This window comes from Pseudopipra pipra, chromosome 4 (genome assembly GCF_036250125.1).
Source record: "Pseudopipra pipra isolate bDixPip1 chromosome 4, bDixPip1.hap1, whole genome shotgun sequence".
Lineage (NCBI taxonomy): Eukaryota > Metazoa > Chordata > Aves > Passeriformes > Pipridae > Pseudopipra > Pseudopipra pipra.
In genome coordinates this window covers 20,478,622-20,500,850 of record NC_087552.1, presented here as the reverse complement: position 1 = coordinate 20,500,850, position 22,229 = coordinate 20,478,622, and the positions used below count along the sequence as shown (strand labels likewise).

At 47.0% G+C, this 22,229-nt stretch overlaps 2 protein-coding genes and 1 long non-coding RNA gene across 3 annotated transcripts in view; 1 reads left to right on the top strand and 2 right to left on the bottom strand.

Annotated features, from left to right (window-relative positions):
• The window catches only part of LOC135412896 (serine/threonine-protein kinase PAK 3-like), a 24,030-nt gene extending 6,391 nt beyond the window's left edge, over nucleotides 1–17,639 (bottom strand). Inside the window, exons 1-3 of the mRNA XM_064651883.1 lie at nucleotides 17,086–17,639; nucleotides 760–797; nucleotides 212–337 (exon numbers count right to left, since the gene is read on the bottom strand). Coding sequence (XP_064507953.1) covers nucleotides 212–337; nucleotides 760–797; nucleotides 17,086–17,464 — 543 coding nt within the window. The 5' untranslated portion in view covers nucleotides 17,465–17,639. The remainder of the gene's footprint in view (nucleotides 1–211; nucleotides 338–759; nucleotides 798–17,085) is intronic.
• On the bottom strand, nucleotides 10,581–15,331 carry LOC135412975 (serine/threonine-protein kinase PAK 3-like). The gene is made up of 8 exons (XM_064652001.1): nucleotides 15,191–15,331; nucleotides 14,397–14,574; nucleotides 13,992–14,055; nucleotides 13,123–13,171; nucleotides 12,515–12,627; nucleotides 11,840–11,957; nucleotides 11,139–11,238; nucleotides 10,581–10,843 (listed from the first exon to the last, which is right to left on the bottom strand). Exons 2-8 carry the CDS (start codon nucleotides 14,473–14,475, stop codon nucleotides 10,581–10,583), a joined length of 786 nt encoding a protein of 261 aa, XP_064508071.1. The 5' UTR covers nucleotides 14,476–14,574; nucleotides 15,191–15,331.
• On the top strand, nucleotides 17,341–22,229 carry LOC135412897 (uncharacterized). Its single transcript, XR_010430011.1, has 3 exons — nucleotides 17,341–18,304; nucleotides 18,419–20,020; nucleotides 21,869–22,229. It is a non-coding gene; the product is annotated as an uncharacterized LOC135412897 (long non-coding RNA).

Genomic DNA, 22,229 nt, shown 5'->3' with positions numbered 1-22,229 from the left:
GGGCCCTGTCAGAATGCCAGGAAAACAATGACTGAACTTGAAAGTTCAGAACCCATTTTCCAGGTGTCAGTGGCTGGGGGGGAGGAAACACTTTGTTATGGTAGGATTCCAGCCCTCAGGATTTTCAGCCATGAGGGGCAAGTGCTGTCTGGTCTGAAACAGGCAGCTCTGAATTACAGTAATGAGAGTGCTAGGCAAAGCTGGCTCTTACAGAGTTTGGCTGTTCAGGCTCTGGTGCAACAACAGGTGGAGTTTCGTTGTTGTCTTCCTCCTCTGTATCCTCATAAAGGGAAGGAAGAGAAGGAGCCTGAGGAGGGTCAGCTCGAGGTAGTTTCCTCTGTGGACAGACAGCAGTGTGAGCGACAGGCAGTCACATATCATTTAGAACCTTATTTCTATGCAGCTATCTATCCAGCTGTACTAAGGAGAAATCATAACCTTTGATAGCAAGGGGATTCTAAGTTGCTCCAGCTAAATTCAAGGGGGCTAATTAGGCAGCAGTGCATCTTGTTGTGAACTGCTGTTGTTCCCCCATGGCTAAAAGCAGCAAGAAACTTTCTGTCTGCAGAACCAGACTGTCATCTACATAAAAGGCTTCCAAGAGACAAAAAAAAAATAGCCAGGGAAGCCTTTTCTGCTGATGCAAAGACACTGAGAAGACTTTCTTTCTGCCTTGAGGGTTGGCACTCGATTGCAACAAGCGAAGGTCAGGGCTTGCTGCTGAAAGGCTAGGAATGTCAGGGTTACTTTGTCACTCACCGAAGGACGGCCTCTTCTGTTTCTAAACACATATTTACCTGCAATGGGGAAAGGAAAATGAAGGAGATGTTAGAAAACTGGCTGTTGTGGGGAATCCCATGGAAAAAGTCAACCCAAACGGAGAGCATTTTTCTTTCACAACATCCCTTCAGTAGCACAGTTCTTTCACACAGGGAGCAAGAGAAGAGCACAATATAGCAGGTTGTTGTTTTGCTACAGCTTCTTGGGCCTAGTTTTCTGCCCTGTTTTGCCAGGGCAGTTTCTATTTTTCTTATTCTAAATCAAATGAAGAGAAACTTGGTCAAGAAAAGGCACATTGTCCTTTGACAGTCATTGATTCTGTTCTGCCCAAGAGCTAAAACAGCTGTCCTCGCCTCACCTCGCCTCACCTTGCCCTGCCCTGCCTTTCTCCACCCCTCACCCCACCCCTTGCCACATCCCTCATCTCCACCCTCGCCCTGCACCCTGCCCCTCCCCTGCCCCTCCCCTTCCCCCTCCCCCTCCCAGTCATTGATTTCTTGTGCCCAAGAGCTAAAACAGCTCTCCTCTCCTCGCCCCGCCTCGCCCCACCCTGCCTTGCCCCGCCCTGCCTCACCCCGCCCCCTTGCCCTGCCCCTTGCCCCGCCCCCTCACCTCTCCTGTTACCCCGCCCCCTTACCCGCCCCTTTCCCTGCCCCCCTCACCCACTCCTCATTCTGCCCCCTCACCCCCTTTCCCCACCCCCTCCCCTACCCACTGCCCCACTCCTTCCCCTCCCCCTCCCTTTCTTCTTTTCCTTTTTCTTTTCCTTTTTCCCTTGCTTTCTCTTCTTTGCTTTTCTTTTCCCCAATAAAGCTGCCCCCAACTTCCCCTTAGCCATGACACTTCTCTTCTGACACAGCACACAAACAGCTCCCAAGTTTGGGACCACACACTGCTTCAACTTTGCATTTCATCACCAAAGCAAGAGCTATTTGAGCAAACATTGTGGCAGGTCACACATTCCAACCTATGAATGATGGAATTTAGGGAAAAACTGGAGAGAACTGCACAGTCTTTAGAGGGACTTCTGAGGAGCTCTGCCAATCTGCATTTGGGAAGTTGTATTGGCTGAAGCAACAACTGAGGAAATTACAGACTCCACTGCCATGGACTAACCCGTGTAGGGCACAGAACCCTGTGGGTTCAATTGCAAATGCTGCCCACACCCCCGTGAATGGCTGGAGACACCCCCTTTGGAGCTGATGCCCCTGACATGAGCTTTACCAAAATCATGGTGTCTGTGGGGCATTTTGGTTTCAAAGGCAATGCAGTCACTAAGGGGCAGCATAAACAACACATTGATCCAAAAGCCAGGTTGGCTGCACCTGGAGAAAACCTCTACTTACTCGCTAGATGGGTCAGCAGCCCGGGTTTGTCTGGGTGGGAACAAAAAGCATAGGCCATAGGAAAAACCCGGCGAAAGGCGGCACAGATTCGCCGGAACACTTTAGCCATGCTGGGCAAGAATTCCGCAGCCTGTGCACGCCAAGGAAGAAAAGGACACCCCTGGTGTCCAAATGCAGCCTGCTGGAGGTGAGTGCCTCGACGAGGAGCACCCTCCCGCAACGAGCACGCCAAGCACACTGTGCACACGGAGGCTCCCGTGCACGAGGACAACGGTCTGTGCACCAGGACAATACTCCGTGGATGAGGACAATGGTCCGTGCACCAGGACAACATTCCATGCACCAGGACAACGGTCCGTGCACCAGGACAACGGTTCCAGTGACATCACAACAGCAGCTGCTCTAGCTTTGCTTGCAGATGTATGCAGAGCCCCTGAATGTTCTCTACAGCTAATGCCAAAAAAATGCTGGAAAATTCTCTTCTGTCACTGGAAGCCTGTCCCACTGCCCTGGAATGCCCTGCACAGGGAAAGCCCAAGACTGTGGGTTTAGAAGAGCCAAAAACCGCAGCCTCACAGATCTGCCCCAAGATCCCACACTAGCTGTAGGATGACTTGCAGACATTTCATCCCCATGAAAATCAGGTGCAATTGGTCTCTATCAAAATCTAGAGCTAAAAGCAGGACCCAACATGAAAAAGAAAAGAAAGGAATGTCAATGGAAGGAAAGAAAGGGCACAAAACTCCTCTGGAAATGAGCTCTACCCTTCCATGGAATAAGGATTTGAGGCTTAGCTTGTTTCCCTGGTGATTTAGTGCAGACATCAAGGGACTGTCCTCTGGTGGTGGACAACAGAGTGTCCTTTAGAAGCTTTATCCTGGGCTTGTAGTGCTTAGTAAGGCAAACACATTTGGTGCAATGATCACTGGTGTGTGATTCAAAGGCACACCCCGATACAATTGATTCCCAGCTTCCCAGGGAACACTGTGTGGTAACAAATCTGCCTTTCAGCTCTCCAACTCCTTACACTGGGGTGTACCACAGCTGCTGAGGAGGTCTCTTTGTTGAGCTCCTGTAGCTCTGCAGGTTCTCTGCTGTAAATATACAGAACGCAGGGACTCGGAAAACAAGCTGAGAGTGCCCAAGGCTTGGAGGAAATCTTGGGCTCCACCTTACAGGTGAGGGTGTCATTTGGAAAGTGATGCACTTGCTGAAAGCCCCAGGTCTACACTGAAATTCTGTGGATGAAAAATTGCTTTACTTATCCCGTATTAATTGTCCCTTCTTATCAGTGTGCTGCTGCAGTGCTCTGACAGCTCAAAGAAGCCTTTTGGTCCTATGTCACACCCCTGGGAGCTTCCCTGTGCACATCTGTGAGGCACAGAGGTCAGGCCATAATGGGTGTAAAGAAAGACAGACCGAAAGAAAAGCAAGTTCCAAGAGAAGGTGGGAGAACTTAGAAGGTGGGACGAGGAGGAAACCAATGGGCCAAAATGGGCAAGTCCCTTCAAAAAAGGGATTTATGAGGCAGAGACCAAATAGATCAGGTGGTGGACAGGCCACAGGAAGGCAGGCTTAGGAACACAGAAAACACACGAGCGTTCCAAAGTTCAGAAGCATCATCCCACCCTCGTCCTCCTCTCACTTTTAAACCAGTCAAGCCTGGACTGCAAAGAGCAAGACCTGTGAGATGTAACTTGCTGCTTCCGTTTTCTTTCTTTAGGGAATCTCTTTTAGGTTTCAAGCCCCTGAAAGTCCTGAAGAGGAGAGAGGAGGTGACAGGCAAACAATACTCATGTTATCAGTTCACGCACTTTAACCTGGCACTGCCAAGCCCACCGTATCCCCAAGTGCCTCATCTACATGTCTTTTAAATGCCTCCAGGGAAGGTGACCCTACCAGTGCCCTGTCCAGCCTGTTCTTGAAACTCAATCAAAATAAATTAAAAAAGAAAAAATTTACTCGCAGGGAGTGTGCCACTTTCTACTCTTACAGCAGACTGTAGAATCATCCTCACCACAGACAAGTGTACCCAGTCAGGACTTCCATCTGGAATGAAAAAGCCCCAGAACTCTCAAACTTCAAAGCCCAGAGTTCTGCTGCTCCCAATCCTTCCTTCTCTGAGAATCCCAAATGATGATTTCATGATGGCTGAGCCCGATGGCCTCCAACCATCACAGCACCCACCAGTCCTTCTCTGTTCACAAACAACAGGTCCAGTGGGTGCCTTCCCTCATTCTGCCTTTGTGCTTTGAAAAGTTCTCACGTATTTGTTGGCTCCAGTCTTTCTTGAAGCACTGCCTGGCTTCATTCCCTTCCCCATGTGAAACAGACTGTAACTTGCTCAGACTGTTCCTCCATCTTTTGTGGAAGAATAAAAGTTGGCAGTGTGTAGAATTTTCCTCTGATTTTAGGTAAGAGGAATCTACAGTTAGGATTTTGTGCTGCTAATCAGCGTGCTCCTGAAGGAGCCATGTGAGGAGCCTCATCCCTCTATTGATGGCTGTGAGAAAGCAAACAGGTTGTCACAACAAGTGTACAAAGCTCGGTGCTACAATGGCTTCTGTAGCATGAGGGCTTTGTGTCCAAGTATTTTTTCTGCTCCTGTGGAAGTGCCAGTTCTGAAGGACTCTGGAGAATCTGGAAGCAATCTGGCCCTTGTGTTTGAAAATTCAGGCCACTTCTAAAGTCCCCACTCTAGGATTGACAAAGAAAGGATGCTTGTGATTCACTATCATTTTCAAAAGAGTCTTGGAGTTACAATTTCCATCATGCTTTTACTCTTCCCTTTTCCTATCCAGGGGGTCAAGTTGCATGTAGCACTTCAAATGACACAGGCAGGATTTCAGCACCTCAGGGCCATGTCTCTGCTTCTGGAAGCAAAAGATCTTCTATTTCTCACAGGTGAGCAAAGCGATTTTTCCTGGAGAGTGCAAGTGTTGCTAGCGAAGCGATAGACTGCTGTGTAAGGTGTGATGTTGGTCTTTCACCTTCTTCCCCAAGAGTTGCATCACAAAGCATACAAAAAGAGACTGAAGGCTCCAACTTCACAGCACAGCTTCAGATCTCTTAGCACAGCAAGTCTTCCGCCCAAGCAGGTGCATTTTACAACATCAGCATCAACAGAACAGCAGTTACACCACTCCAGTCTCCCTGCAATGCATGCCCATGTTTGCAGGCCACATCTGCCTGGATTGTGGCCTGGATCCCACCTGTAGAGCAAGACCTACCAATTATCAACACAGCAGTCGGCAATGTTGCCAAATCTCACAGTTTTATCACAAACACCATGGATTTGCTCCCTCTCATCTCCAGGAGAGTTGGCATTTAATTTTTATGAGAAGTAGTAAGGTGGCTAGTTATCATCACATGCGGCAAAAGGCATTAACTCCCGGGAATTGCTCCTGCAATTCCCACCTGTGAAGTTTCAGCTTTCTTTAAAACCCTCACCTCCTCTGAGCACTTAGCTGCAGAAAGGCACTTGCAAGGGGCGTGTTTACACTTAATGAAAGGAAACACGGGGGTTTCCTTTGCCAGACAAAGTCCCCGCTCTCATTGTCTGGTGCCTTAGCCGATGATTCTCCAACAGCAAGGCTGCATGGCTTCTGAAGGCTGGGAGTGCAGGAACACTGCCCCCAAAACAGGGAAAACGGGAGCACATCAATTCTTCAGAGGAAGTACTCTGCAAGCACTGTTTTGGCATGCACTTTCTCCCCTGAAGAGGTCCTTGGGTGGCTGAGTGGAAAGAGCAGGCAGCCATTTATTGCTGTTCAGCAATTGCTATGCCCAAAAAAGAAGTCTGTTTTGGAGGTGGTATTCTTACGCGTGAAGGTGCTGTTTGGGAAACATGATGCCCTGTGCAGCAAGACCTGTCTTTATTCTATACTGCTTTATTCTATGCTGTAATACATTCCTTTTTATCTGATTTTTTTCCGTGCTGAAGGACAGGTGACTATATATATATTTTACATTTTCCTGATGCTCTGACTAAATGTCATTTCCCCTCCTGAAGACAGATTCCTTACAGTCAACACCTGCCAGCCAGAAGGAGAAGCAGTGTTTGATTTTTTTGAAATGCAGCTGGAATTTTCTTCTCTTGCTTTCTTCTTATAAAACCAGGCGGTCTCCTGCTATATTTCAGAATAAGCAGAGGCTGCAGCATCAGTTGAAATGAAGATGATGATGAGTCTGGAGCATCTCTCTTCTGAGGAGAGACTGTGGGAGCTGGGCCTGTTTAGTCTCGAGAAGACTGAGAGGGGTCTCATTTATGCATATAAAAATCTCAAAGGTGGGTGCCTAGAGGATGGTGTGTGATTCTGCACAGGACAGGAAGCAATGGCCATAAACTAAACCACAAAAGTTTCCCTCCAACATGAGGAAGAAGTTCTTTATGTTGAGGGTGGCAGAGCACAGGAGCGGGCTGCCCAAGGAGGTCGTGGAGTCTCCCTGTCTGGAGACATCAGAACCCACCAGGACATGTTCCTGTGTAGTCTGCTCTGGGGGACCCTGTCTTGGCAGAGGGGTTGGACCGGAGAATCTCCCGAGGTCCTGTATAACACTAAAAATTCAGTGTTTCTGTGTGAAGGCAGCAAGCATCTCTGGGGAAGGAGTTTCAGGTATGTTCTTGCCTAAATGCTGACAGTGTCCATTGCTTTTTTGAGAACGCTGTGTTGTCTGGCGGGGCAGTAGGCGGGATGCCGGGATGCCTTAGGCCCAGCCTGAGGGAGCTGGGACTCCTTCAGGAAGGGCTTCTCCTTTGCTGTTGATGCCTTGTGTGCTGGCCTCAGGCAGCAGCGGGAATTTCTGACCCGGCCCGTGTCCGAAGGCCATTTGTTTCACAGGCTATTATGAAGTGAAAAACAGGTTGGGAACTCGATCAAACAAACAAACCAACCAACCAAAACAGAAACAGAAATACAAACACCAACCAACCAACCAAAACAGACAAAAAAGCTTCAGAGGTGGAAGTGACAGCGGAATTTGCCTAAATAGTTTGATTTCAGTTCCCCCTCAACTGCTGGGAAGGGTTTATCATCAAATAGACGTATGTGTGCATCAGGCACAGCATTGCCAGCTGGCAGAGGGAGGTGATTGTCCTGCTCCCCTCTGTGCTGGTGCGGCCTCAGCTTGTGGGTGACCAATAGAAGGGAGATATGAAGTTCTTGGCGAGTGTCCAAAGGAGGCCCAGGAGGAGGGTGAGGGGCCTTGAGGGGAAGCCTTAGGAGGAGCCGCTGAGGTCACTTGGCTTGTTCGGCCTGGGGAAGAGAAGCCTGAGGGGAGACCTCATTGTGGTCTACAACTTCCTTGTGAGGGGAAGCAGAGGGGCAGGCACTGATCTCTGTGGTGACCAGTGAGAGGTCCCGAGGGAATGACATGAAGCTGTGTCAGGGCAGGTTTAGGTTGGATATCAGGCAAAGTTCTTCCTCCCGAGGGTGATAGGGCACTGGAAGAGACTCCCCAGGGAAGTGGTCACAGCACCAATTGTGACAGAGTTCAAGAAGCATTTGAACTATGCTCTCAGGCACATGGTGTGATTCTTGGGGCTGTCCTGTGGGGGGCCAGGAGTTGGACTCAATCCTTGTGGGTCCCTTCCAACTTGGGATATTGTACAACTCTCTGATCCTGTGAAATCATTAATGCTAGGGAATGCCTTATCTTTTTTGTTCTAACTAGTAGGCCAAAAACCTGAGCACAGTGAAATTAAGAAGGACCAAGTTTAAAAATAGAAAGTGGACTTCTCAGTGCAGTGTGTACATAACTGAATTACATGAATCACGGGTGTGTTGATGGTGATTTTTATGATACCAAGATTTTAAATCTCATTTGAAGAAAAGGTGACAGAGTAGTTGGACTCGTTGAAGAATCATGTGCTGGTGAAGTGTTATGGTTTAAGTTACCAGCTGGGCTGGTAAGTAAGCACCACACAGCCGCTTGCTCCCCCCCATCCCCATCCCCATCCCCATCCCCATGCCCATCCTCATCTCCATCCCCATCCTCATCCCCATCCCCATCCTCATCCCCATCCCCATCCTCATCCCCATCCCCATCCCTCTCCCCAGTGGAACAGGGAGGAAAATCAGAAGTAGAACTCGTATGTTGAGATAAGAACAGTTTAATAATTGAAACAGAGTAAAATCCAATATGAATACAAATAGTAACACTAACACTAATACTAATACAAACACGAATAGTAATACTAATGCAAATCCTAATTGTAACAGTAGTAAAACGGAGAAAGAGATGAAACCCAAGCAAAACTCGTATGTTGAGATAAGAACAGTATAATAATTGAAACAGAGTAAAATCCAATATGAATACAAATAGTAACACTAACACTAATACTAATACAATCACTAATAGTAATACTAATGCAAATCCTAATTGTAACAGTAGTAAAACGGAGAAAGGGATGAAACCCAAGCAAAACTCGTATGTTGAGATAAGAACAGTATAATAATTGAAACAGAGTAAAATCCAATATGAATACAAATAGTAACACTAACACTAATACTAATACAATCACTAATAGTAATACTAATGCAAATCCTAATTGTAACAGTAGTAAAACGGAGAAAGGGATGAAACCCAAGCAAAACTCGTATGTTGAGATAAGAACAGTTTAATAATTGAAACAGAGTAAAATCCAATATGAATACAAATAGTAACACTAACACTAATACTAATACAATCACTAATAGTAATACTAATGCAAATCCTAATTGTAACAGTAGTAAAACGGAGAATGGGATGAAACCCAAGCAAAACTTGTATGTTGAGATAAGAACAGTATAATAATTGAAACAGAGTAAAATCCAATATGAATACAAATAGTAACACTAACACTAATACTAATACAATCACTAATAGTAATACTAATGCAAATCCTAATTGTAACAGTAGTAAAACGGAGAAAGGGATGAAACCCAAGCAAAACGAGCAATGTACAATGCAGTTGCTCACCACCTGCTGGTGGTGATGCCCTGTGCCCTAATCGACTCCTAAGCGCCCCCTCCTCTGTGGAACTCCCCCAGGGTATACACCGGGGATGAGGCTCCTTCAGTTTTGTTCTGAGTTCCACCCATCGATGGAACTGGAGGAAGGCATGCCAAAACCCTTCCTCTGTCTGCTGGCCTCCCTCAGCTGGTTTGCTGCATTGATCACAGTCGTCAGGCTGGAGAGGGGCAAGGCTGAGAGTAAAAATGGATGCTGCCCAAAGGAAAAGAAGAGAAATGGACCATTACTTTCCAAACTCAGTTCCTCACGAGCTCAAGCAGTATTCCTCGGGTTACGAGAAATGTGCAGAAATAGGACTGAGGGGACCATCTGCACCTCTGTCTTCATGTCCAGGACCTTGTTATGACAGGCAGACGTGACCCATAATCCTATTAACCCCTTTCTCAAGCTCAATGGGATATTTGCCCTGCCAGGGCTGTGGGAATGCTGCTTGCTGTCCCAGGGCTTTGGTCCTTTCAGGAAACTCAAAATACATAGGTTCCTCTTTCCTAAAGACATGGGCTATTCTAGTAGTCAAAAAAGATGAGGAGCATAAGCTGCTCTTCAGGAAACTCAAGGTCACCAAGAAATGTTTATCCCAGTAGGATTTGGGCTCACAGGGAGCTGCCCCCAGCCCCTTCCTTCCCACAGCCAAGTTCTCGGATCACTTGGCAGGCACTGATTTTATTGGGTTCCTCCCCCACCAGCACCATTTAAGGGCTCCGTTCCTGGCATTAGGAACCAGACAAAACTGAACAGGCTCCCTTAGATCCAAATCAGGGCCACCAAAATGATCAGAGAACAGAGCACTTCTGGGGATTAATACGAGGCAGGGGCACCTGATGCCTTGGAGTTTAGCAGACGAGAACACCGATGCATGGGACAGTTGTGTGACTGGCAGCCACTTTGCATTTTACCTGCAGAAGTTTCTCAGCAGACCATCGACTGTCCTCGTCTGCCTGCAAGCAGCAGTTCAGAAAGTCCTGCAATGCAGGGGACAGTTTCTCGCGGGTTTGCAGCTCCGGTATCCCCTTTGAAATGATGAGCCGCAGGGCCTGGAGGAAAAGGAAACACAGGACTTTACCTCTTTCTTTCATCTCCCTAACTGCTCCCACAGACCCCATTTTTGTCGCTCCATCTTCCAGTGGCAGTTTCTTCCTGGGCAGAGGGTTCAAAATGATTTTTTGACACCAAGAAAAAGGCCCCAGTGCAGCCACAGGTCTTCCAACATCCAAATGATCTTGCCTTGACAGCTGATTTCATTGGCTGACCAAGTTAGGAGGAACTCCATCAGCAAAAGCACCTTTTGCTTCTCTGAGGATGGACTTTACAGGCTTTACAGGTTATTTTCAAGAGTGACACAACTAAAGCTATAGAGGATGTGGATGTGCTCTGGGGCCTTTTTTTTGTTGCCTTGGCTTTGGTTGAACTGGTTCAGTCTTATGGGAATGGTATTTTTACTCAATGGAGGCAAAACATGGGACAGATGAGAAAGACAGTGGTTATCTGGTAGTATTTGCACCTTACCCTGTGAGGAAGCTCCCAAAAATAAGGAGGTTCTCCTTCCAGCATTTCTATCACTGTGATGCCCAGTGCCCAAATATCCACTTTGGGTCCGTATTCTTCTTTAGTTAGATATTCGGGGGCCATCCAGTGAGCCGTGCCGACGACTGAGCTTCGTTTGCTCTGCTCAGGTGTGATGCGAGCAGCGAGACCAAAATCAGCTGAGGACAAAAGCCAGTATCATGAAAGCCAGCCTGAATTATGAAACCAAGTGCAAGAATTGCCCACTAGAAGGCTGAGGAGGCTGAATCCAGCAGGAAAAGCGGCCATGCTCTGTTTCCTCAGGGCTGTAGCCAAGGACACCTTGTTCCTCTCTGCACATTGCAAGTGTGCTCTCAGCTTGTAGCAGTGCTCCCTGCACTCCCACAGGCACCGCTTTTTGGGAACTGGCAGGCAGTCTCCAGCAGCCCCACGTGCCCCATCCCGGGAACAGCACGGCTGAACAAGAACACCTACCCAACTTGACGGATCCATCCATTCCAAGAAGAATGTTATCGCCTTTGAGATCCCTGTGGATCACTTGGTGGCAATGGAGGAAGGCCAGTGCTTGCAGGCACTGAGAGAGAAAAAAGAAACAGGAGAGTAAAAATGAATGACCCGATTTCCTCACCCAAGAAGGGCAATGGCTTTAAAGATTTCAGTTCTAGGTGAACGGTGAGGACTGGCAGAACCATGGTGGTGTCAAGAGGAAGAGCTTGCTGCTGCCTCTGCACTAGTAAACCCCTAACTTTCTAAGGGAAGGCACATTCCCTTTGGAGGTTTGGAAAGAGAAATGGCAATTGTTGTCACACACCATTTTGGGTGGAATGCTCTGCCTTTCAGCTGAGGACTGTGACAAATGAGTTTCTGTTTTTCTTTGCTGTTAGTATAAAATTCTGCCACCAGCATGTTTGCACTTAGAGGCAGGGAATGCAGTAGAGACAGGGTCCAGGCAAATGATTTGGCAAAGTTGCCAATAGTAAATAAAATAAGAAAAAAGAGAGAGGGTACAGCAAGAGTTGTACTGGCAGGCCATTCACTGAAGATGCTCTTTCTTCTCCATATTGGAAAAGCAACACGGAAACAAAGCTCTAACCATGAAATCACTCCTGTTCTTGCTGCTTGTTTAGAAGTCCCAGCCTGCCCAAACAATTGGAAGCACCAGTGGCATCCCTTACCTCTCGAGAGACAGCTGCCATCATTCCTTCACTCATGCTTATTTCCTTAACAACAGCGCTTAAGGAGCCTCCGTCTAGGTATTCCATCACTATCCACAGTTTATCTCCAAACAGGTAGCTGAAAGAAGAAAACAATGGCATGGAGAATGGGCATAGCTAAATTACCCTTCCTAAAAGACTAAAGTCGATTTCTGTTCTTGGAAGAGTCGGGAATGAACACAGAATAAAATGCAGAGACATTCCTCCTAGGCTATACACTCCTTGGAACCTGTGTAGTCTAAGTGAGAAAGGCACATCCATGAAAACTGAGATGTCTCAGATGGCAAGGGAGTGAAAAACACAGGGAAATAATTCCTATGATGATTTATCAGCAGTTGTCACAAGAGACAGAAAATATGATCAACTTAAAAAGAAACCCCAAACAAAGAGCAAAACCAACCTGGAAGTAATGAACTTCCAGGCTGTTGTTTTAGGAAGATAGGGATGACTTGAAACAATGCATGCCAGAAAAGATGAATGCAGACAAAATGCACTCTCCTCCCATACAATGTATAGGAATAGATAAAAAATAATACTAGAAAGCTGACTTCTCTGCCAGAGACCAAAGGGGGTCTTTTAACCTTTGGTTTGCAGTCTGTAAAGGAACAGTCACATGATCATACCTGAACTACTTACCTGTCTAAATAGTTAACAATATTTGGATGCTTGTTGTCCCTCATGACAATGAGCTCATCGACAAGTCGTTCCTTTTTGAGCTGTTTTTGGAGACACACTTGCTTTATGGCCACCTAAAATGACATTGAAAACCATTAACTTGGGAAATCTCTTGCACAAGATCAGACCAAATTTTGATTTTACAACTCTAAAGAACACTCTTGAACGCAGTTTAGATTTGTAATTGTTTCCTGGATTGAAAAAGAAAGAACATGCTCTCTGGCATTTTCTGGGTATGCTCTGGGTTAGGATCAGGGCTTAGGGCTTTTGATCCCTCACAGACTTCTATCCAAGCCCAGTTCCAAAGCCCAGCACTGCATGGGGGATGAGAAACTCCCCAGAAGATCCAGAGGTATTTGCTGACAGCCAGAAATGCGATTTCAGAAGTCTGAAGCTGTAGCCCCAAAGAGCTGTCCCAAATGGATTTCGTAGGCCTGCACTAGTCTGCGCTTCAGAGGAACAGCCTTTGCAGGAACGATGTGCTGGGGACCCAAAGCTCCAGCCACAGCTCTCCTCAGAATGGAAAGCACTTCAGAGCTGCAAAATCTGCTGGGAATGTTGACACTTACCTCTCCTCCTGTGGCAGTGTCGGTCGCTGCATAGACCGTTCCGAAAGCCCTACAAAGAAAACAGCAGCGAAGAAAGGAATGAAAGCCAGCCCAGACAGGAGATGTCTGCTGCCTGGAGTGTTTCTAAATCACCTGGCTCCATGTATGCTTCAGCCAAGAGCAGAGCAGCCTACCGGCCCTGTGCCATGCAGGGTATCCAAGAGAAAACTTGGGTGCAGCATGAAGGGCTGGAGAAAATCTCAAGTGTACAGCCCAGATTAACTTAATTCAGACCCCTCCCTAAGGTGGGGGAGCATGTCCACAAAAACTGGAAAGGAATATATTTCCTTCTTTTTCCATTTGGCCTTGTTGAGTGCTCAGACCTCTAACTGCTTTGTTCTCAGATCCCTCCTTTGAAGGTCTCTGCCAATCTCAGGCAACACCCTACTCTGAGAAGCCTGAACACATGTGAGGGGCCATTTGAGGAAAGGATCTAGAAATGGCTTTCTCCAGCCTGTAAGGAAACCAGTCTCCAGCCACCTTTGAGGTCATTTGCCATCATCAGGATGCATTTTCCTCTCAACTGCCTTGACACTGGGTCTATTACTGAATTAGGTTTTACTACTTCTGCTACAAAAGAAAGTTTCTTTTTTATCTCTGTTTTCCGTTTCTAAACGATGTGGTTATACTGCTGACCACTGACTATTGTTTTCCGCATGCTGTTGTCTTTGACGATGCCATCTTGCCAGAGTTCTAAATTGGGATCAGCACTGAGAGGCAGGAGGATCTAAACGCAGCGTCTGAACATGCTTGGAGCCTGTCTGACTTCCCGCCTGACCTTGCACCAGCAAAATACCTGGCTTTGTGGAAGGAACTGTGATCAGACTTACCCACTGGCAATTATTTCCCATTCAACGTACTTCTTCATAGGATCTCCCACACTCACAATGCTCCCTGAAAAAAACAAAGGAAAGATGGTCACTTCAGGATGACAATACCAGCCTCCAGCAGGTCAGAACTGCAGCTCCTCTGCCTGGGGCTGTGAGCTGAAGTCAGTTGGGTAACAACAACAACAATAACAACAACAAGAAGAAGAAGAGAGGCAGATCTGTAGTCCAGATGGCTTCCACAAAGACTGGTTTTCTACAGTCCTTTGAAGAGTTACATTGACAGGAAACTGGGAGAAAGAGGGAGAAACCTTCTGAGGAGACAGAAAAGAACAGGTAGCAAGGCAAGTGTTTGTTGTCTAGGAACATTAGCACTGCCCTATGAGGCAAGAAATGTAGAAGACATACTCAGTTTCTTGAGGCTGTCATCCTCTACCGTCTTTTGCTGCCCGTTGGTGCTGCTGCAGGAACTGCTGGAAGAGCTCATGTAGGGGATCTCAGGTGTGGGAGTGTTGTCTTTGTCAGCGGCTTCCAGGGCAGCGGCTTCCAGGGCAGTGGAAGATTTTGTTCCAGAGCATGTATTGGTCTGTGACAAGAAATCAGTTTGTGTCAGAAAGGAGGCTTGCAGAGATACTTCTCATCAGTATTTCAAGCTTTAGGGAACAGCCATTAAGTTCCAGCCCTTCTCAGAGACCGACCTCCTCTTGCCATGACCGAGCTGCGTAGGACTCTTCTCACCCAACTTTGGTCATGTAAAAGTTATGGGTGTAGTTTAAAGTGTCCATTTAGCCCCCTAAATAGTGCATGGAGGAGGGCAGGGACCTGCATGGGACAGTTTCTCCCAGGGATCCACATGCAGCAAGGCTGTGAACTGTGCCTTTGGAGCGCTCGCTCCGCTGGTGACAGGGAGGCTGCACAGACACTGCAGGCTAAGTGTCTCCCCATTTACAGACACAAGGCTACCTCACATCCCATACAGAGAGAAATTTGTGGGCCCTGTCAGAATGCCAGGAAAACAATGACTGAACTTGAAAGTTCAGAACCCATTTTCCAGGTGTCAGTGGCTGGGGGGGAGGAAACACTTTGTTATGGTAGGATTCCAGCCCTCAGGATTTTCAGCCATGAGGGGCAAGTGCTGTCTGGTCTGAAACAGGCAGCTCTGAATTACAGTAATGAGAGTGCTAGGCAAAGCTGGCTCTTACAGAGTTTGGCTGTTCAGGCTCTGGTGCAACAACAGGTGGAGCTTCGTTGTTGTCTTCCTCCTCTGTATCCTCATAAAGGGAAGGAAGAGAAGGAGCCTGAGGAGGGTCAGCTCGAGGTAGTTTCCTCTGTGGACAGACAGCAGTGTGAGCAACAGGGAGTCACATATCATTTAGAACCTTATTTCTATGCAGCTATCTATCCAGCTGTACTAAGGAGAAATCATAACCTTTGATAGCAAAGGGATTCTAAGTTGCTCCAGCTAAGTTCAAGGGGGCTAATTAGGCAGCAGTGCATCTTGTTGTGAACTGCTGTTGTTCCCCCATGGCTAAAAGCAGCAAGAAACTTTCTGTCTGCAAAACCAGACTGTCATCTACTTAAAAGGCTTCCAAGAGACAAATAAAAAATAGCCAGGGAAGCCTTTTCTGCTGATGCAAAGACACTGAAGAAGACTCTGTTTCTGCCTGATGGGCTGGTAGTCGATTGCAACAAGCGAAGGTCAGGGCTTGCTGCTGAAAGGCTAGGAATGTCAGGGTTACTTTGTCACTCACCGAAAGACGGCCTCTTCTGTTTCTAAACACATATTTTCCTGCAATGGGGAAAGGAAAATGAAGCAGATGTTAGAAAACTGGCTGTTGTGGGGAATCCCATGGAAAAAGTCAACCCAAACGGAGAGCATTTTTCTTTCACAACATCCCTTCAGTAGCACAGTTCTTTCACACAGGGAGCAAGAGAAGAGCACAATATAGCAGGTTGTTGTTTTGCTACATCTTCTTGGGCCTAGTTTTCTGCCCTGTTTTGCCAGGGCAGTTTCTATTTTTCTTATTCTAAATCAAATGAAGAGAAACTTGGTCAAGAAAAGGCACATTGTCCCTTGACAGTCATTGATTCTGTTCTGCCCAAGAGCTAAAACAGCTGTCCTCGCCTCACCTCGCCTCACCTGGCCCCACCTTGCCCTGCCCTGCCTTTCTCCACCCCTCACCTCACCCCTTGCCCCATCCCTCATCTCCACCCTCGCCCTGCACCCTGCCCCTCCCCTGCTCCTCCCCCTCCCAGTCATTGATTTCTTGTGCCCAAGAGCTAAAACAGCTCTCCTCTCCTCGCCCCGCCTCGCCTCGCCCCACCCTGCCTTGCCCCGCCCCCTTGCCCTGCCCCTTGCCCCGCCCCCACCTCTCCTGTTACCCCGCCCCCTTACCCGCCCCTTGCCCCGCCCCCTCACCCGCCCCTCACCCTGCCCCCTCAACCCCTTTCCGCACCCCCTCCCCTACCCACTGCCCCACCCCTTCCCCTCCCCCTCCCTTTCTTCTTTTCCTTTTCCTTTTTCCCTTCCTTTCTCTTCTTTGCTTTTCTTTTCCCCAATAAAGCTGCCCCCAACTTCCCCTTAGCCATGACACTTCTCTTCTGACACAGCACACAAACAGCTTCCAAGTTTGGGACCACACACTGCTTCAACTTTGCATTTCATCACCAAAGCAAGAGCTATTTGAGCAAACATTGTGGCAGGTCACACATTCCAACCTATGAATGATGGAATTTAGGGAAAAACTGGAGAGAACTGCACAGTCTTTAGAGGGACTTCTGAGGAGCTCTGCCAATCTGCATTTGGGAAGTTGTATTGGCTGAAGCAACAACTGAGGAAATTACAGACTCCACTGCCATGGACTAACCTGTGTAGGGCACAGAACCCTGTGGGTTCAATTGCAAATGCTGCCCACACCCCCGTGAATGGCTGGAGACACCCCCTTTGGAGCTGATGCCCCTGACATGAGCTTTACCAAAATCATGGTGTCTGTGGGGCATTTTGGTTTCAAAGACAACGCAGTCACTAAGGGGCAGCATAAACAACACATTGATCCAAAAGCCAGGTTGGCTGCACCTGGAGAAAACCTCTACTTACTTGCTAGATGGGTCAGCAGCCCGGGTTTGTCTGGGTGGGAACAAAAAGCATAGGCCATAGGAAAAACCCGGCGAAAGGCGGCACAGATTCGATGGAAGACTTTAGCCATGCTGGGCAAGAATTCCGCAGCCTGTGCACGCCAAGGAAGAAAAGGACACCCCTGGTGTCCAAGTGCAGCCTGCTGGAGGTGAGTGCCTCGACGAGGAGCACCCTCCTGCAACGAGCACGCCAAGCACACTGTGCACATGGAGGCTCCCGTGCACGAGGACAACGGTCTGTGCACCAGGACAACACTCCATGCACGAGGACAACGGTCCGTGCACCAGCACAACACTCCGTGCATGAGGACAACGGTCCGTGCACCAGCACAACACTCCATGCACCAGGACAACGGTCCGTGCACCAGGACAACGGTTCCAGTGACATCACAACAGCAGCTGCTCTAGCTTTGCTTGCAGATGTATGCAGAGCCCCTGAATGTTCTCTACAGCTAATGCCAAAAAAATGCTGGAAAATTCTCTTCTGTCACTGGAAGCCTGTCCCACTGCCCTGGAATGCCCTGCACAGGGAAAGCCCAAGACTGTGGGTTTAGAAGAGCCAAAAACCGCAGCCTCACAGATCTGCCCCAAGATCCCACACTAGCTGTAGGATGACTTGCAGACATTTCATCCCCATGAAAATCAGGTGCAATTGGTCTCTATCAAAATCTAGAGCTAAAAGCAGGACCCAACATGAAAAAGAAAAGAAAGGAATGTCAATGGAAGGAAAGAAAGGGCACAAAACTCCTCTGGAAATGAGCTCTACCCTTCCATGGAATAAGGATTTGAGGCTTAGCTTGTTTCCCTGGTGATTTAGTGCAGACATCAAGGGACTGTCCTCTGGTGGTGGACAACAGAGTGTCCTTTAGAAGCTTTATCCTGGGCTTGTAGTGCTTAGTAAGGCAAACACATTTGGTGCAATGATCACTGGTGTGTGATTCAAAGGCACACCCCGATACAATTGATTCCCAGCTTCCCAGGGAACACTGTGTGGTAACAAATCTGCCTTTCAGCTCTCCAACTCCTTACACTGGGGTGTACCACAGCTGCTGAGGAGGTCTCTTTGTTGAGCTCCTGTAGCTCTGCAGGTTCTCTGCTGTAAATATTACAGAACGCAGGGACTCGGAAAACAAGCTGAGAGTGCCCAAGGCTTAGAGGAAATCTTGGGCTCCACCTTACAGGTGAGGGTGTCATTTGAAAAGTGATGCACTTGCTGAAAGCCCCAGGTCTACATTGAAATTCTGTGGATGAAAAATTGCTTTACTTATCCCGTATTAATTGTCCCTTCTTATCAGTGTGCTGCTGCAGTGCTCTGACAGCTCAAAGAAGCCTTTTGGTCCTATGTCACACCCCTGGGAGCTTCCCTGTGCACATCTGTGAGGCACAGAGGTCAGGCCATAATGGGTGTAAAGAAAGACAGACCGAAAGAAAAGCAAGTTCCAAGAGAAGGTGGGAGAACTTAGAAGGTGGGAGGAGGAGGAAACCAATGGGCCAAAATGGGCAAGTCCCTTCAAAAAAGAGAGTTATGAGGCAGAGACCAAACAGATCAGATGTGGACAGGCCACAGGAAGGCAGGCTTAGGAAAACAAAAAGAACATAAGTGTTCCAAAATTCAGAAGCATCATTCCACCCTCATCCTCCTCTCACTTTTAAACCAGTCAAGGCCTGACTGCAAAGAACAAGACCTGTGAGATGTAACTTGCTGCTTCCGTTTTCTTTCTTTAGGGAATCTCTTTTCTGTTTCAAGCCCCTGAAAGTCCTGAAGAGGAGAGAGGAGGCGACAGGCAAACAATGCTCATGTTATCAGTTCACACACTTTAACCTGGTGCTGCCAAGCCCACCATATCCCCAAGTGCCTCATGTACATGTCTTTTAAATGCCTCCAGTGAAGGTGACCCTACCAGTGCCCTGTCCAGCCTGTTCTTGAAACTCAATCAAAATAAATTAAAAAGAAAAAGTTTACTCGCAGGGAGTGTGCCACTTTCTACTCTTACAGCAGACTGTAGAATCATCCTCACCACCGACAAGTGTACCCAGTCAGGACTTCCAGCTGGAATGAAAAAGCCCCAGAACTCTCAAACTTCAAAGCCCAGAGTTCTGCTGCTCCCAATCCTTCCTTCTCTGAGAATCCCAAATGATGATTTCATGATGGCTGAGCCCGATGGCCTCCAACCATCACAGCACCCACCAGTCCTTCTCTGTTCACAAACAACGGGTCCAGTGGGTGCCTTCCCTCATTCTGCCTTTGTGCTTTGAAAAGTTCTCACGTATTTGTTGGCTCCAGTCTTTCTTGGAGCACTGCCTGGGGTGGCTTCATTCCCTTCCCCATGTGAAACAGACCATAAATTGCTCAGACTGTTCCTCCATCTTTTGTGGAAGAATAAAAGTTGGCATATGTTTCCATCAGTGGAGTGCCTGATGGAAAAAGAAGGGGAAAAAAGATTAAGAAGTTCAAATGCTCAAGAAATGAAGAAGAGAGAAAAAGCTGAAGTAAAGAGAAAAAAGGAAGTAGCAGAAACTGGATCGGAGAGGATTGGATTTAGAGACAATAAGGTCCAAACCTTGTGATCTTATGTGCAAATCGCACCACAGGAACATTGCAAAACCAGGGCCCAGACTTTGGTCCCCACAGACCTTAAGCCACCTCTGGTCTGAGGTGCAATACTGGAAACGTATTGAGATGGAAATAAGTACTGTTTTTCTTCACAAAACTGTCCTAAATCTGTCCAGAGAGAACAAATCTTGTGTCTCTGTGATCAGATGTAAGCTCCACAACCAAAACCACAAAAGAACCCGTCCATTTATTTTTAAGAATACACCTGAATTCAGCAAGGAAATCTGGAAATCACAAACAATATCTCTGAAGCTTTACAGATTTGTTAATTTAAAATAAAAATGTAAGTACAAAATTAGTCCTGTTCTTTATGGCTACATGAGAGATTGTATTGCATTTAGTCTAAAATTAATAAGCAGGTTTATAGTCACATGCCTTTTGAAATGTTCACTGCAGCAATCTAGAGTTCTAAAAGTGAGAGAGGCTTTATTCTACACCTCGAGAACCTTTGGTGTGGTTTTGCTTTGCTGCACTTATCTACAAGTTGGGAATTAGGATCCCTTTTGCAGTACATTCTGTCTTTGCAAAACCAGCACATTTTAATTTTCGAAAGACACTCATAGTGAAGGGTGGAAAGCCTGACATTAGTTTCTTCTAAAAGACAAGGCAGGCAAAGGTAGAGGTTAGAAGCAGGTCCTTGAGCTCATAAATGTCAAATTTGCCAAGACCTTAATAAAATCCTGTAAATACAAAATATATGGTAAACATTAGGAATGGGATAAGAAAAGAGCGATCTATGAAATGCATGAGAAAAAGTTCTGAAAATTTTCTGCCCCTCTCACAGTCAGGACAAGCAGAGGGAAAAGCAGTGGGAAAAGGTAGAAAAGAAGAAAAAAAGAGAAGGTGTAAAAAAATGGAATCCGACGTAGGAAGGTCAACTCCACTGATATGCCATTCATACTTAGTTACCCTGCAAGGTGAGGGGACCTACAGACACAGCTTTGAGCATATTCCTCCCTTTTGTCCAAAGAATAAGTGCAATTTAAAGACACAAAGTAAATTCATCCCTATATATACTAGGAAGCATGTCCAACAGCATGAACGTGTCTAAGTCTTTCAAATGAGCACTGGCAGGACATCTTTCTGCTGTTGTGAACTAGCTGGGAAATAAATGCCCTAGAAATCTTTCACTAGAAGCCACCAGCCAATTAACTGACACAGGGCTTCATCAAACTTCATGAAGAACGTGCTTTGCAATTTGTATGTTTACTGCAGCAAATTTTCTGCTCTTGCTGGGTGTTTTGTGGCGGCCAAATTACTCACCTAGAAGTCATGGTTTCCCCCGGAGTGATTCTGTTTAGTACAGTTTGAAGTGTTCAACACTGTAGATGTTTGATTAGCTTTTGACAAATTTTGCTATAAACATCCATGCCTAAATTCTGTGGTATTTCTGTGCTTGCATAGGGAGATCAGCTTTGGCAAGGGCTTGCGTTCTCTGTGCCGTGGTTCTTGCGAGCAGCGTGTGAGGATTGAATTGTGTTGAGAGAAACAGAACTGCCTTACTGTGCATCTGTGAACCTGCAGATGTGTGTACATAAGTTATACTCCATTATATGTATACATGTGTGTTATGTCCATCTATTATATGTATATATAGTGTACACATACCTGCATAGGTGTGTACATGTGTTATGCCCTGTTAGCCTATCCTCACTTTTCCATCTGTACATCTCTGTACATCAGCACAGAGACCACAAGAGAAGCAGCTGTCCTCCCAGTGTGTAGAATTTTCCTCTGATTCTAGGCAAGAGGAATCTACAGTTAGGATTTTGTGCTGCTAATCAGCGTGCTCCTGAAGGAGCCATGTGAGGAGCCTCATCCCTCTATTGATGGCTGTGAGAAAGCAAACAGGTTGTCACAACAAGTGTACAAAGCTCGGTGCTACAATGGCTTCTGTAGCATGAGGGCTTTGTGTCCAAGTATTTTTTCTGCTCCTGTGGAAGTGCCAGTTCTGAAGGACTCTGGAGAATCTGGAAGCAATCTGGCCCTTGTGTTTGAAAATTCAGGCCACTTCTAAAGTCCCCACTCTAGGATTGACAAAGAAAGGATGCTTGTGATTCACTATCATTTTCAAAAGAGTCTTGGAGTTACAATTTCCATCATGCTTTTACTCTTCCCTTTTCCTATCCAGGGGGTCAAGTTGCATGTAGCACTTCAAATGACACAGGCAGGATTTCAGCACCTCAGGGCCATGTCTCTGCTTCTGGAAGCAAAAGATCTTCTATTTCTCACAGGTGAGCAAAGCGATTTTTCCTGGAGAGTGCAAGTGTTGCTAGCGAAGCGATAGACTGCTGTGTAAGGTGTGATGTTGGTCTTTCACCTTCTTCCCCAAGAGTTGCATCACAAAGCATACAAAAAGAGACTGAAGGCTCCAACTTCACAGCACAGCTTCAGATCTCTTAGCACAGCAAGTCTTCCGCCCAAGCAGGTGCATTTTACAACATCAGCATCAACAGAACAGCAGTTACACCACTCCAGTCTCCCTGCAATGC